At 41.0% G+C, this 13,548-nt stretch overlaps 1 protein-coding gene across 1 annotated transcript; it reads left to right on the plus strand.

Moving 5' to 3' along the window:
• The first annotated feature begins 1,266 nt into the window (after positions 1–1,266).
• Positions 1,267–13,107, plus strand: LOC110143677 (synaptonemal complex protein 3-like). Its single transcript, XM_070463140.1, has 9 exons — positions 1,267–1,385; positions 2,224–2,414; positions 2,929–2,998; positions 3,157–3,191; positions 5,110–5,227; positions 6,124–6,223; positions 7,707–7,805; positions 12,518–12,622; positions 12,755–13,107. The coding sequence occupies exons 2-9, from the start codon at positions 2,264–2,266 to the stop codon at positions 12,806–12,808; spliced, it is 732 nt and encodes a 243-aa protein (XP_070319241.1). The 5' UTR covers positions 1,267–1,385; positions 2,224–2,263; the 3' UTR covers positions 12,809–13,107.
• The last annotated feature ends 441 nt before the right edge of the window (positions 13,108–13,548 follow it).

The following is a 13,548-nucleotide window of genomic DNA, read 5'->3' on the forward strand; positions in this document are numbered from 1 at the left end:
AATAAAGCAATTGGAGCTCTATATGATGTCAGCAAAAAACACCAGTTTCCCCAGGAACACCTATTCAAAAATGAAAAATAAACCTTCAAAGCATAAAAAAAAATTAAGGAGAAAGATGTTACAACCCCAGAGTAAAGATAAAGCTCTTTTAACAGGCACAGGAAAGCACACATATAAAGACTAATATCCCAACATACCTGTGACTTCTATGAATTTATAACAGAAACCTTCTACCAAAGGGAAAATTGAAAAATCTCCCCCAGTGACACTTGTCACGGAGAAAAAATTGAAATGGTCATTCAGCATAAAAATAGAGTTCAACCATATGAGTGACTGGAGACATGCAAAAGAATAATTCTCCCCGATGTAATTTTACACCCACTAGAGTGCCAACAGGCAAGAATCCCTATTCCACCACGTATTTGGTGAGGATACGGAACAATGGGACTCAACCCGCTGGTGGAGGAAGAAGTTGGACACAGTTTCCCTGCACTCAGTGAGCCTATGACCTAGCCATCCCACTCCTTTAAACACTGAAATGCGTATTGCACTTGGGCTAGACATCAGAACACTGCTTGCATCGGTGCTCTGAAGGGCTCTCAAGTGGAAAGCATGCAGATGTCCAGGGACAAGAAGAAAAATGGAGGGACAAAGGGAGGCGTGGCTCCACAAGGGTACATGACAGAGCCGGGAAAGAGAAAGCCCGGTGGAGACAGGTCACACTGTAGATACTGGTTGATACTGCCACAATGTCGAGTGATGCAAAGAGGAAGTGGCGGAAGACCACAGAGAACCTGATACAATTGATGGTGATTTGCAGACAACAAGTGTAAGCAAGACTATTTAAAGATGAGATAACAGTGTCTTAAAAAAAAAAAAAAAAGGGAAAATCCAAACGGAAAATGGAGGGTGATGGTTTGTATAAGACACCCTGCAGTACGGTTCTTCGTCTGCAAGCGGAAGGGAGTGAATGGAACGGAAACCAGGAGGAGAGTGACTAGGAGTTGGTAAATGCTCCTTCATCAGGCGGGCGGAGGCTGGAGCACCTGTTCCTCACTCCCCTGGCCTTCTGTGATTTCCCAGGAAAACGGCCCGCAAGGGCAGTGTCCTCGGCAGGCAGAACCTGGAGAGCCGAAGCGTGGGTCCCCAGCCTGAGCACGCCCAGCCCCGCCCCGCCCCGCCCCGCCCCGCCCCGCCCCGCCCCGCCCCGAGAGCTGTTCTGTAAGGGGCGGGGTGAGGCCCAGGCCCCGCCTCCCGCATGCGCACTGTGCCGGCCAATTGGCGCTGCTCCCTCTCAGGAGAGGCCGGTTTTGCTTCCCGGCTGTCCCGAGGTCCTGAGAGGAGCATCGCGTATGCGGTGTGAGGTTCGCAGTTTGGAGATTGTGGTGAGGAGCTCACCCTGTGTGGATGAAGGATGGAGGGAGGGAGGGACAGGCGGAGGGATCCAAGAGGGGGACAGAGGGACCCTCAGGGAGGCCGGCGGCACCACGTGACCGTGAGCAGGGCTGGGGGAGGGGCGGCGCCATCTTCTCAGACTTGAAGGAACCAGAGTGTGGGGCTGTGGCAGCCAGGCTGGCCTCTGAGGGGATGTCCCCAAGGATTCCCCTCGGCCTCCAGCCGGGCAGAAGGAGGACCCCGAGGGCTGGGCCAGCAGGCGGGGTTTGGGGAGAGCTGTCAGTCCCCACAACCCATTAAGAGTCTCAGAAGGTGGGCAAGCATCATCCACCCAGGTCTGCCCTTCCTACCGGGCAGGAAGGATGGGCCAGTGCCCTGAGGTTATCGTGGGGTCCAGATGGCGTGTCGGGAAGGCCCCCAACCCGACTGTGCCTGGACAGGTGCTGAACGGTTTATTCCCCACCCCTATGGAGGGACACTCAGGTTTGTCCTGCCTGTGATCGGGCCTCCCTGCCCAACACCTGATCCTTGGGGACGCAAGGCACAGGGGTCAGCCTCTGTCCCCACGTGGGATCCTGACACTCTGTCCCCAGAGGGTCTTGACACTCAGATGTCGGTGGGCAGCACGGGGCTGTGAGGGGCGGTGCAGGAGCCAGTCCTCCCATCACAGTGCTGGGGGGAGGGGGTCATGATCACTGCGTGCTTCATCAGCTCCTGGTCCAACAAGAGACAGGAGAATACACACACTCTGATCTGCCATGGAGGACCCATGCCGGCCATCGCCCGTTGACCTTGTGCCAATCTGTGTCTTTACATTTGTGCTCCCAGGGTGCAGGTGTGCTGTCTGTACCTCGGAAGACGCGAGTAGATGGAGAGGCCTTGGAGGAAGCGTCTCAGGAGGGCTAAGGATGCCTCGAAGGAGACTCAGGATGCCCCGATGGAGGCTCAGGATATGGCAGCCTGTGACTCTGGGAGTCAAGAGAGAAGAGAGCTGAGTGAGCCAGAGAGTGTTTGCCAAGGTATGGTCTGTTGGAAACCTTTGCAGATCACAGTGCATGGGTGAGGGTGGGGGTGCGGGGTCGGGCAGTAACCCTGTCCCTTGGGTCACTGCTTCCCAGTCCTCCACATGGTAAGCAGGGAAAGCCATGTGTGTGCCAAGCTGTGTCATGTATCGGAGACTGCCCAGTTCAGCCTCATATCCCAAACTGGGACTGCCCTGTAAGCTTCCTAGCAGCTCTCCTTCATAACAGCTTGCACATCCTTCTTTCCAAACCATTTCCCAGGGTGCTACAGTTTTTTTCACCTGCTGGTCAACCCTGAAAGGCTTATAACACTGTCTCCAAAAAGTGGTCCTGGTCCCTGACCTAACTTCATCTGACCTGCACATACATGATTCCTCTTGAGATGTCTGCTTTAAGAAGCTTTTGTTGGGGCAAAGCCTGGACCCTCTACAGTGAGGCTGTTTCTTCAGGAAACCTGACCAAAATGCCACACATCAGTTTTAAAATGTTTTCCATTTTTATTTCTGTGCAGAAAACAGCTCAGTGACTGAAACCCTCGGGGGGAAACAGCCCTCTGCAGAAACATTTCAGGAAGATTTGCGGTAATGTTTTGTAGCAATTTTTACCTGCTAGGTAAAGTCAGCTTGGCTCATGTAACAAGTATTGTCTGTGAAATCCTTGAGTGGGGGATTTCTTTCATAACAAGTATGGTCTTTTAGGTTGTCTTTATTGAATAATATTTGATGTAACTTCTTCACAGGAATGAAATACAGAAAATGCTGGAAGAATTTAGAGGTATGTTTGAGTGATATTTATAATTAATGAAAATTGTTTTAAACCATGTAGCTTTTATAAATTTAGATGTTAAATTGGTGGATTATAAGACTTCTTCTCAGATGCAGGATTTTATGCAAGTATTCAGTGTGTTTTGACTTTTAGGTTTTGTAGGTTTTTGCAAAGTGAAAATGGTACTAACATTGTTGATGAACCAAGAATGATGCTTTAATTTGTGCATGTGTACCCTGAATGGACCGTGTAAGGAAATGGATGAGATAGTTTGTACCACCTTTGGCGTGCACAACTAAAGTGACGTATCAGTGTTTCAGGTCAATTTTAAATAGTCTTAATTTAATTACTTCTCATGACTTTCTGATGTTCTTTTCTTTGGTTAGCAGCAGAAATGGAATCCTTTTTCGTTATTTAAACATTTATAATCTGTGTCAGAGAAAACTAGAGACAACTCTCCTAGCTAGTGAGAGATGTATAATCAGGTCCCCAAACTTGGAAGAATTTTACTGTTCTGTCAGATACTAGTTACCATATCTGTGTTAGAGGACAGTACACTTAGGAAAGCATCTGGGATAATTTGTGACCCTTTGATAGAGATCACCCTCACAGGCAAATATGCTCTGAATACTTTGGTCTGCTTCGTTGGGACAAAGTGCTTCTTTTGTGAGCTGCCTGGTGAACCGTTTATTATGTATAGATTCTGGATGTATAAATTATTTTTATATATATATATATATATATTTTATTATATTGCAGACCCTTCATGATTACTGAAAGATAACTATTTATTGTTGGCCCATAAAATCAAACCATGTGATTTGCAAAGCTTATCTTAAAGGAATAAATCTTTGTGAAATGCAGCACTTACGGATAAAAACATTATGTACAAAGCTCCGGGAAAAATATTTTTTAAATGTTCCTGAACTGCTTACTTGAAAACTGGGTTTTTATACCCCTGGTCTTTGTCTCCTTTAGTGAAATACAGTCAAAAGCATCACTCACGCACCCAACCTGGGCTGGTGATCTGTTTCACCCTAGATAATATACATATTTCGATGCTGTTCTCTTGAAACATCCCACCCTCGCCTTCTCCCAGAGTCCACAAGTCTGTTCTATACATCTGAGTCTCTTTTTCTGTTTTGCATATAGGGTTATCGTTACCATCTTTCTAAATTCCATATATATGTGTTAGTATACTGTAATGGTCTTTATCTTTCTGGCTTACTTTGCTCTGTATGGGAAGACCCAGAGGGATCGGGTGGAGAGGGAGGTGGGAGGGGGGACCGGGATGGGGAATACATGTAAATCCATGGCTAATTCATTTCAATGTATGACAAAATCCACTGCAATGATGTAAAGTAATTAGCCTCCAACTAATAAAAATAAATGGAAAAAAAAAAGAAAAAAAAAGCATCACTCACTAGATTGCTTGAAAAATCAGTTTTATAATGATTTTTATCCTTTTGAAGGATACTTTCACGAAGGATTCTTTTCTGCGATTTTTGCAACACATCCTGATGGTAATCCATCTAAACATGTCCCTTGAACTACAGGATATTTTACACAGTTAGAAAGAGTTGCCTTTTCACTGTTTTCTGATGAGGAATGAATGGAAAGTTTTCTCTTGAGATTCTTTATACACGTTTTGAAACTTGGAAAATGCTTTGATTGTTATCACTTTTCCAGTATCTCTAAATCTAAAGGTGGTCTGTGGTTAGAAAAATTAGAGTCGTGATACTAGTACTGGAAAGGTTTTCCAGAGAAAAGTGAGCAAATCTTGCGTTTTGAAATGGTGTCTGTATATTATAAATCTTAAGTGTCTTTGCATATTGCTGAGGCAGCATTTGCCCATATTGATTTGAATGTATCAGAACAAGATAATTTTCCACATTTGACTTTAATGAGTAAATATTTTTTTATATAGTTGACATGAAACAGGCTCTTCTTGCAAAGAGAAAAAAGTTTGAGATGAACACAAGAGCTACTATCAAAATCACTAATGAAAAACTTGATAGTGTTTGGAAAACACACCAAGAACAAAGGTAAAAGTGGTTTAAGTTTTTGTGCCACAATGACATTTTGTATAATTTCTTAGTATCTGATGGTACATATAACCTAAGACAAACACTATTACATTTTCCAGTGCAAAACATATTTTGCTTGATTTTTTTTTTTCCTAACCAGGTAAAGCCATTAGTTTTGTAATCCTACTCCTTAAGAGAATTGAGATATATTTCCTAGAAGACAATAAAGATGACCTTTTTCCTTCCCCTTTCAAAGAACAATTGAGTTTTCATTCTATGTAATTAAATTATATTCATTCTAGACCTATCCTAGCTGAACATAAGGCTGATGTCTTAAACCATTATTCTTGTGACAGTTAACTATATTCAGTTATGCAGAAAAGGTTAATCTTATATTGTGAAAAATTTGTACCATTTAACTGAGTTGTGTTTACTGTTCTTTTTTTCAAAATTCATGGTTGTGCCAAAGAGGGGAAATAGTTAAGTGAAATATTCCTGTTTGGTAATCTTCTCTGATAAATAGATAGTATAAGCTGACTGAATCTACTTATCATATTAGGACATATAGGATATTCAGTAAGAAGAAATGAAAAGTAAACTGCTTTTATTAATAGATAAAATGAATGTTTCTGGGAAATTCATAGTACAATAAATTGTCACTAGATTTCAAGAAGTGGAGAGCATGTGCGATAGTGTTTGTATTTATTCAGTCAGGAGCAGTACTTTTGGAACTGAAGAGTAAGTTATCCACTTAACCTCTCTGTTTCCTGTGAGAATATTTCAGCTGCTATTGTGCTATTACTGCTTTCTTCTTTTATAGTGTAAATTGTGTCAAATCAATTTTGTTTTAAATACAGTTGATATTTGTTTGTATCTTTGTGGAGTTTGACATTACTCTTTCTTATGTTTTACAGGCAGAATCTTTATCTCGAATATGCTCAGCAGTTTCAGACTTTGTTTCGGGAGTGGGATTTAGACATGAAGAAAGCCCAGGAACAAGAAGAAAAACTAGCTGTTAGTATCAGCCTTAGCTTTAAAATCAGCTTATTGTATCAAAGTCTCAATTAGCAATCGCTCAGGCAATGATGCAGGAGAGAAGGTAGAGCCCCTGAATTCAGATGGGTGAAGGTGGGTGGGGGATGTAGTGAAGGGAGAATGAGTGTTCTCTTGGGAGTGCCTCTGTTTATTTAGTGAAGTAGTAAAGTCACCGTTTAGGAGTAAGGATGGTGGATAAGTTGTTGCCTTTGGGGGACAGAGAAGAAGCCTTGGAATGTTTCCTGAGAGGACCAGGGAGATCCCATTGCCAAGCAGCAATTATGGGTGCAACTTAAGTTGCTGTCCTAGTGATCATGAATTTAAAGTGAGGCCACTCCACATGGCTGATGCAGAGCAGCTGGAGAGGCGGATTTCCCAGGATGGGGTTTAGTCATGAAGACTGACAAAGAAGGGGCCAAGGTACATGCACAAGGGCATAGGTGTAATGATCAATGGTGGGATTTAAGCTGAGAAGGACGAAAGAGGAAGTCAAGAGAGTGGGGGTTGGGGACAATGAACAGTCCTAGCATCAGCGGATGTTAATCCTGATGTAGTGTTGACCTGTATGTAGCAAGAAAGGGAATGAAGTGCAAAACAGGGAGGTAGTGGTTGAATGCTAGGGGAAATGAAAAAGTATATGTAGTACAGTGGTCTAGGGCCTGGACTCTGGAACGGTAAATGTTTGGGGTCCAATCCTGGTTGACCAGTGCTAGCTGTGAAACCAAGGACAGATTGTTTATCTGTGTGTCTCAGTTTCCTCATCTATGAAAGGGAACACAGTGAGAGTGCGTACTCATAGAGACTTTTTGAGGAATAAAAAAATGAGATCATATAGAAGAAGTTTATTAAAGTCATTGGAGCCATACCTGGCCCGTAGTTGCTGTATAAGTCTTTGCTCTAATTAATATCATGTAGCCGGGGCAGTTCTTGGGAATGACTGAATCCCGTGACTATGGGGTATGACTATATAAGTGAGTGGCTAATGTAAAGAAGAGGGTAAGTTTATTGTTGGAGTTTAGGTCAAAGAACAGAAAGGCCAGCTATTGGAAGGATCATCTATGTGCATATTGAAGGGGCCAAGAATTAATATATATTTTGAGTATTGTTAAGAAAGAATAGTTCCTCAGCAATTACTGTTAGGAAGGATTACTTTGTAGATTTTGCCTACCCGTGGTAAACACATTATTGGAAGGGTCATTTGTGGATTTTGACATCAAGAATGACATGTTTTGAAGATTGTTAAGAAAGAATATCTCCTACTCAGTGACTGATAGGGTAGGATTATTACATGGTTTCTGTCTTGTAGTCGTGAACACAGTTACTTCAACTTGGTCATCAAAGTTGTCAAAACAGGAAATGTTAACAAGCATTGAGTTAGAGTTCCTTTAAAGCTTAATGTATAAACCTGCTTTCCAAATATTAAACGTTGCCAACATTTTACTTTTTTCTTTTATATTTGTAGCGTATGTTTCGAGAGCAACGAAATGTTCTTCAACAAGCTAGACTTCTTCAGAACCAGAGGCTGAAAAAAATTAAAAATTCATACGAGCAATTCCTGAAGGTCTGTTGTATTTGGTAACACAGTACAGTCTCATAAAAACAATATGCATATAAAAGTAGAAGATAGTCTGTGTCCATCCAAACTTATGGGGGGGAAAAAAAACACTGTAGGTTGTGCCTGCCTTTAACTTGTTAAACATTCTCCATTTTGAATTCATTGGTCTGAATACAGCCTAATTGGTAAATGTGTTTTTAGTTTTAGAATTCCTTTATACGTTTGTGAAAGTGAAAGTGTTAGTCACTCAGTCATGTCTGACTCTTTGCAATCCTGTGGACTGTAGCCTCTGTCCAAGGAATTCTCCAGGCAAGAATACTGGAGTGGGTTGCCATTCCCTTCTCCAGGGGATCTTCCTGACCCAGGGATCGAACCCAGGTCTCCCACATTGCAGGCAGATTCTTTACCATCTGAGCTGCCGGAGCCTGCCGGCAAACGAACCGGTCACGGGCGCAATCGCCGAAATACCTAAGAAATAAAGACTCGGAAAGATGGGGTTGAGAGGGACGGAGTCAGCTCTCGACTGAAACCGACAACTTTATTGAGGAGTAACATGCTTATATATGCTAACAGGACTCACTAAATTTAGATCAAGGACATGTATACGTGCAGAATCGCAGGCATTAGTCTTCGCTCAGGAATTTTATCTCAACTCTTTAAGACTATCAGAGCAAGGGACTGGCGTCTTAGTATGATTACAATCAGTTAAAAGATTATCATGATTACAATCAATTAAAGATTATCTAAAGATTACCTAGACATAAACCATACACAGGAGCCTGACAATCTCGTCAGGAAAATGGGTAAAAGGTCGCTACAGCAATTTCCTTGAGGGAGGTGAGAAAGGTCAACCTGCACTTTAATAAATCAGGGGTGGCGGGACAGAGAGGGACCTCCCGATCTCTCTCAGGGCCAAGAAGGAGCCTGAGCAGTCAGGCTGGCTCCCCGCACTGAGCCATCAGGGAAGCCTTATAGTTTTGTGGGAATCATTTAAAATGGGGAACTGCAAACTGGGAATTTAATCTAGATGTATATACATGGTGAAGAAAACTGATACTTGATTAACCTTTTTATCAAAACTATTTTGTTCAGCAATGAGTATTTAGGCGATCAGCCAAGGACAAATATATACTGGAAATTTAGGAATTTAATAAATCATCTCTAGGTGTCTTTTACCTTTCTCCTATTAACTGTTGCTGCTGCATATAAAGTCAGGCAGTTGTAATTAGTGAAGACCTTTTTTGTTTTCAAATGCATTGTATGAGCATTTATGGTGTATTTGCTTTTAGAATATGAGTAACTAATAGTGACTTTATATGCAAATTTATAATCACATGAGAAATCAAAGTGTATAACTGAATGAAAAACCCAGAAGAGGACTACATGTTTGTGGATTGAGAGTGATTTGCTGTGATATTTGCACATTAGCAAACTGTCCTCAGTGCCTGTTGTCCCTTTCTTCATATATATATGTGCATACTTACTCAGGAGTTGATGGGACCCTGCACATTCCCCTTCTTTTTCCTTGGAGAGGAAGCAGAAGCGCTCTTTTGAGTGACCATCTTGTCCAAATACAAGATGTTAATGTGTCACTCTTTTTAAACTAATTGAGATGGCTTAAGTAAACTAGTAAAAGGCTTTTAAATAGATAATCTTTAAAGAACTTTAGAATCATATATGTGCAAAAGTTATCTTGAACATGTTTCTAAGTAGACAAGGTGTAGCTCTAATGTTCCCTGAGAACCATTTACTACTAATTGGTTGAAGATTTGATAAAGTACCAAAGAAGATTGCTTCTGAAGGACATTGCTAAATGTCAGCATTTATGGTACTAACTTCAGTGTTATCTTTGACACCTCCAAGTCCCTTGTCCTTCCCACCCAGCAATTACTGGGCTCTGCAATTTTTAGCTCTGCATCTGCAATTTCTTTCATTTTAGAAAATTGAAGTCTGATTGGTTTACAGCATTGTGTTTAGTTTTTGGTATACAGCAGCGTGATTTGTTATGCATATATATACATACATGTGTATTTTCCACAGTTTGTTGTGATCCACACAGTCAAAGGCTTTGGCATAGTCAATAGAGCAGAAGTAGATTTTTTTTTTTTTTACTCTCTCCCTTTTTTGATGATCCAGCAGATGCTGGCAATTTGATCTCTGGTTCCTCTGCCTTTTCTAAATCCAGCTTGAACATCTGGAAGTTCATGGTTCATGTACTATTGAACCCTGGCTTGGGTGTATATGTAGATCATATACATACATATATATTTAGATACATATTCCAGAAAAATATCTATTTCTGCTTTATTGAGTATGCCAAAGCCTTTGACTCTGTGGATCACAATAAACTGTGGAAAATTCTGAAAGAGATGGGAATACCAAACCACCTGACCTGCCTCTTGAGAAATCTGTATGCAGGTCAGGAAGCAACAGTTAGAACTGGACATGGAACAACAGATTGGTTCCAAATAGGAAAAGGAGTACGTCAAGGCTATATTTGTCACCCTGCTTATTTAACTTATATGCAGAGTACATCATGAGAAACACTGGGCTGGAGGAAGCACAAGCTGGAATAAAGATTGATGGGAGAAATATCAATAACCTCAGATATGCAGATGACACCACCCTTATGGCATAAAGTGAAGAAGAACTAAAGAGCTTCTTGATGAAAGTGAAAGAGGAGAGTGAAAAAGTTGGCTTAAAGCTCAACATTCAGAAAACTAAGATCATGGCATCTGGTCCCATCACTTCATGGCAAATAGATGGAGAAACAGTGGAAACAGTGGCTGACTTTATTTTTCTGGGCTCCAAAATCACTGCAGATGGTGACTGCAGCCATGAAATTAAAAGATGCTTACTCCTTGGAAGGAAAATTATGACCAACCTAGACAGCATATTTAAAAGCAGAGACATTACTTTGCCAACAAAGGTCCATCTAGTCAAGTCTATGGTTTTTCCAGTGGTCATGTATGGATGTGAGAGTTGGACTATAAAGAAAGCTGAGAGGTAAAGAATTGATGCTTTTGAACTGTGGTGTTGGAGAAGACTCTTGAGAGTCCCTAGGACTGCAAGGAGATCCAACCAGCCCATCCTAAAGGAGATCAATCCTGGGTGTTCATTGGAAGGACTGATGTTGAAGCTGAAACTCCAATACTTTGGCCACCTGATGCGAAGAGCTGACTCATTTGAAAAGTCCCTGATGCTGGGAAAGATTAGGGCAGGAGGAGAAGGGGACAACTCAGGATGAGATGGTTGGATGGCATCACCGACTCAATGGACATGGGTTTGGGTGGGCTCCGGGAGTTGGTAATGGACAAGAAGGCCTGGCGTGCTGCAGTTCATGGGGTCTTAAAGAGTCCGACACAACTGAGCGACCGAACTGAACTGAACTGATACATACATATGTAGAGTTCATACACACACACACACACACACACACACACACACATGTTTCTAAATATATACATACATATATATTTCAATCATTTTCCATTGTGGCTGATTATAAGATAGTGAATATAGTTCCCTATGTTACATAGTAAATCCTGTGTTCTTTGTCTGTTTTATGTATAGTACAATAGTTTGCACCTATTTCATTTCTTCCTTTGAATTCCCACTGCTGCTGCCCTACCTGGTTCAGGGCCTCATCATCCCTTGCTTGTTCTATTAAACTCTTGCCTGACTTCTCTCCAGTCCATCCTTCACACTTCTGTAATAATGATCCTCCAACACTTATCCCTTCCCTCCTGCAATCCTGTCATTATAGCTTCCGAGTTTGAAGTTTCAGGTGTTCAACGTGTCCCCCATAACAAGATCCCTCCTGCCTTTGTGGTTTCCCACATACATTCTTTGTCTCCTCCCACCTGTCCAGATTGGTTGCTTTCTCTGCACTAAGTCACCATTACCTCCTTGCTTTGCATATGCTCCTCGCCTACAATAGGTTTGATTCCCTCCTTCTTTTACTAATTGACATCTTATTCTTTTGCCAACAAAGTCAGAATCAATCCTGTTTTCCACTACATAGTCACGGCAGAATGTGCTTCCTGAATTGTTATAATGTTTTTGTCTTTTGTTTTTTAATTTTAAAAATATGTATAGAAAACCACAGCTGGGCCTACAACCTCTCCTTAGTTTTTGTTTGTTTGTTTGTTTTGTTGTTGTTTGTTTTTAGATAGGATGGAAGGAGGACCACTCTTACTTTTAGATAGAATGCACTTGGTCAATATTTGTTGAATGAATGGTAAAGATTTAGAACATAAATTTGTTTTTCATCATGTAGCGAGGTCATAGTAGAGCTCATTCTATTCCCTCCAGTGGAGCCATGTTGCACTCATTATTAGTCACTATACATGCATTGTTACTTATTGTTTAGAAAGCTCATTAGAGGGTTTTTAAATTCTGGTATTTCATTCCGTGGGACCATCAGTCTTTTTGTTTTTGGTCCCCCTTGACCTTTACTCTTCCTTAAGTTATTGTTTTGAGCAAAGGGTAAGGTGATTGTACCACTGTAATAATACAATTTGACTCAAGTCAGCATTTAGAAGATCCCTTAAGTGAATATTTCGATCTCCATGTATTTGTTACAGTATTTTTATTTGGAATAAATAGTGGGCATCCTTTGAATATTAAGTGTTACTACTTTTGAACTTTAATCGTATCCATTTAGAATGTGAGATGAAAAGTGGTGCTTTCTCACTGAACTAGACTTTCTCTTTTAGCGCATGGAGGAGTTAGAGAAGGATCATGAACATTTTCTGAGTGATGAGCAAAGTGAAATTAGACAAGGAATGGCCATGCTGCAAGACAAAATTATCGTTGAAGCTGTAAGTAGTGTGTATTTAATATTGAGAACTACAGAGGGATGTGAGCATTGGGGTATTTTTTTAATGAAGTATATATAACAATTACATAAATAATATGCAGATGTTTAACATTTCTTTCCCTTCCTGAAACAGCTGCAGAATGAACTGCAAATGCTTCAAAGGTTTCTTCTGTCCCTGTTATTCTGAGGGCTTTGGAGAAAGAGCTTGAACCCAAGTTGTATGATACAAGTGCAACATCAGCCACATTGAAGCACATTATTTTAAAAATTGTAGTTGAAGTGGGTACATCTTGTTTATCTTTGCACATTTTTTCAGTGCAAGACATCCTATGTGTTAAAGCCCATATAAAACCTAAAGAGTTTGTGATTATAATCAGCAATTCTCAAATTATAAGCGTCAAGCTTTCAGCTCTTTTCGTTATTAACATTGATGTTTTGTGCCTAACACTGTCAAATAAACTTTTAGCAATAAAGGTGATTTAATTCTAGGTTTGTCATCAGTGTGTTCTATATCAGTCCAAGGAGTATAGAAAGAAGAGGAGCCTGGCGAGCTACCATCCGTGGGGTTGGAAAGCGTCAGACACGGCCGAGTGACTAACACATCCACACCAATTAAAGTAACATTTTGATGTCTCTGTGGAAATGACATATTCACAAGCCCATGTCTCAGCACATTGTTCTCCCTTAAGGAAAAAAATTAAAGAGTATAAGATCCATTCTATCTGTGCACCCTTTTGTATTTACTCATTAGTTTACAGATCCAATTCCAAAGGGAAAAAAATGATTTCAAAGGAAAAATCTACTCCATTGCTTTATAAAAATTATTAAAAGCAACTTACATTTATGTTTTTTAATTAACTGAGCTTCTAAAATATCAGTAAGAGAAAAGACCTAGCTATTGAAATACATAAATATCAGTGCTGAGAC

The sequence above is a fragment of the Odocoileus virginianus genome, unplaced genomic scaffold, assembly GCF_023699985.2.
Source record: "Odocoileus virginianus isolate 20LAN1187 ecotype Illinois unplaced genomic scaffold, Ovbor_1.2 Unplaced_Scaffold_34, whole genome shotgun sequence".
In the NCBI taxonomy this organism is placed as follows: domain Eukaryota; kingdom Metazoa; phylum Chordata; class Mammalia; order Artiodactyla; family Cervidae; genus Odocoileus; species Odocoileus virginianus.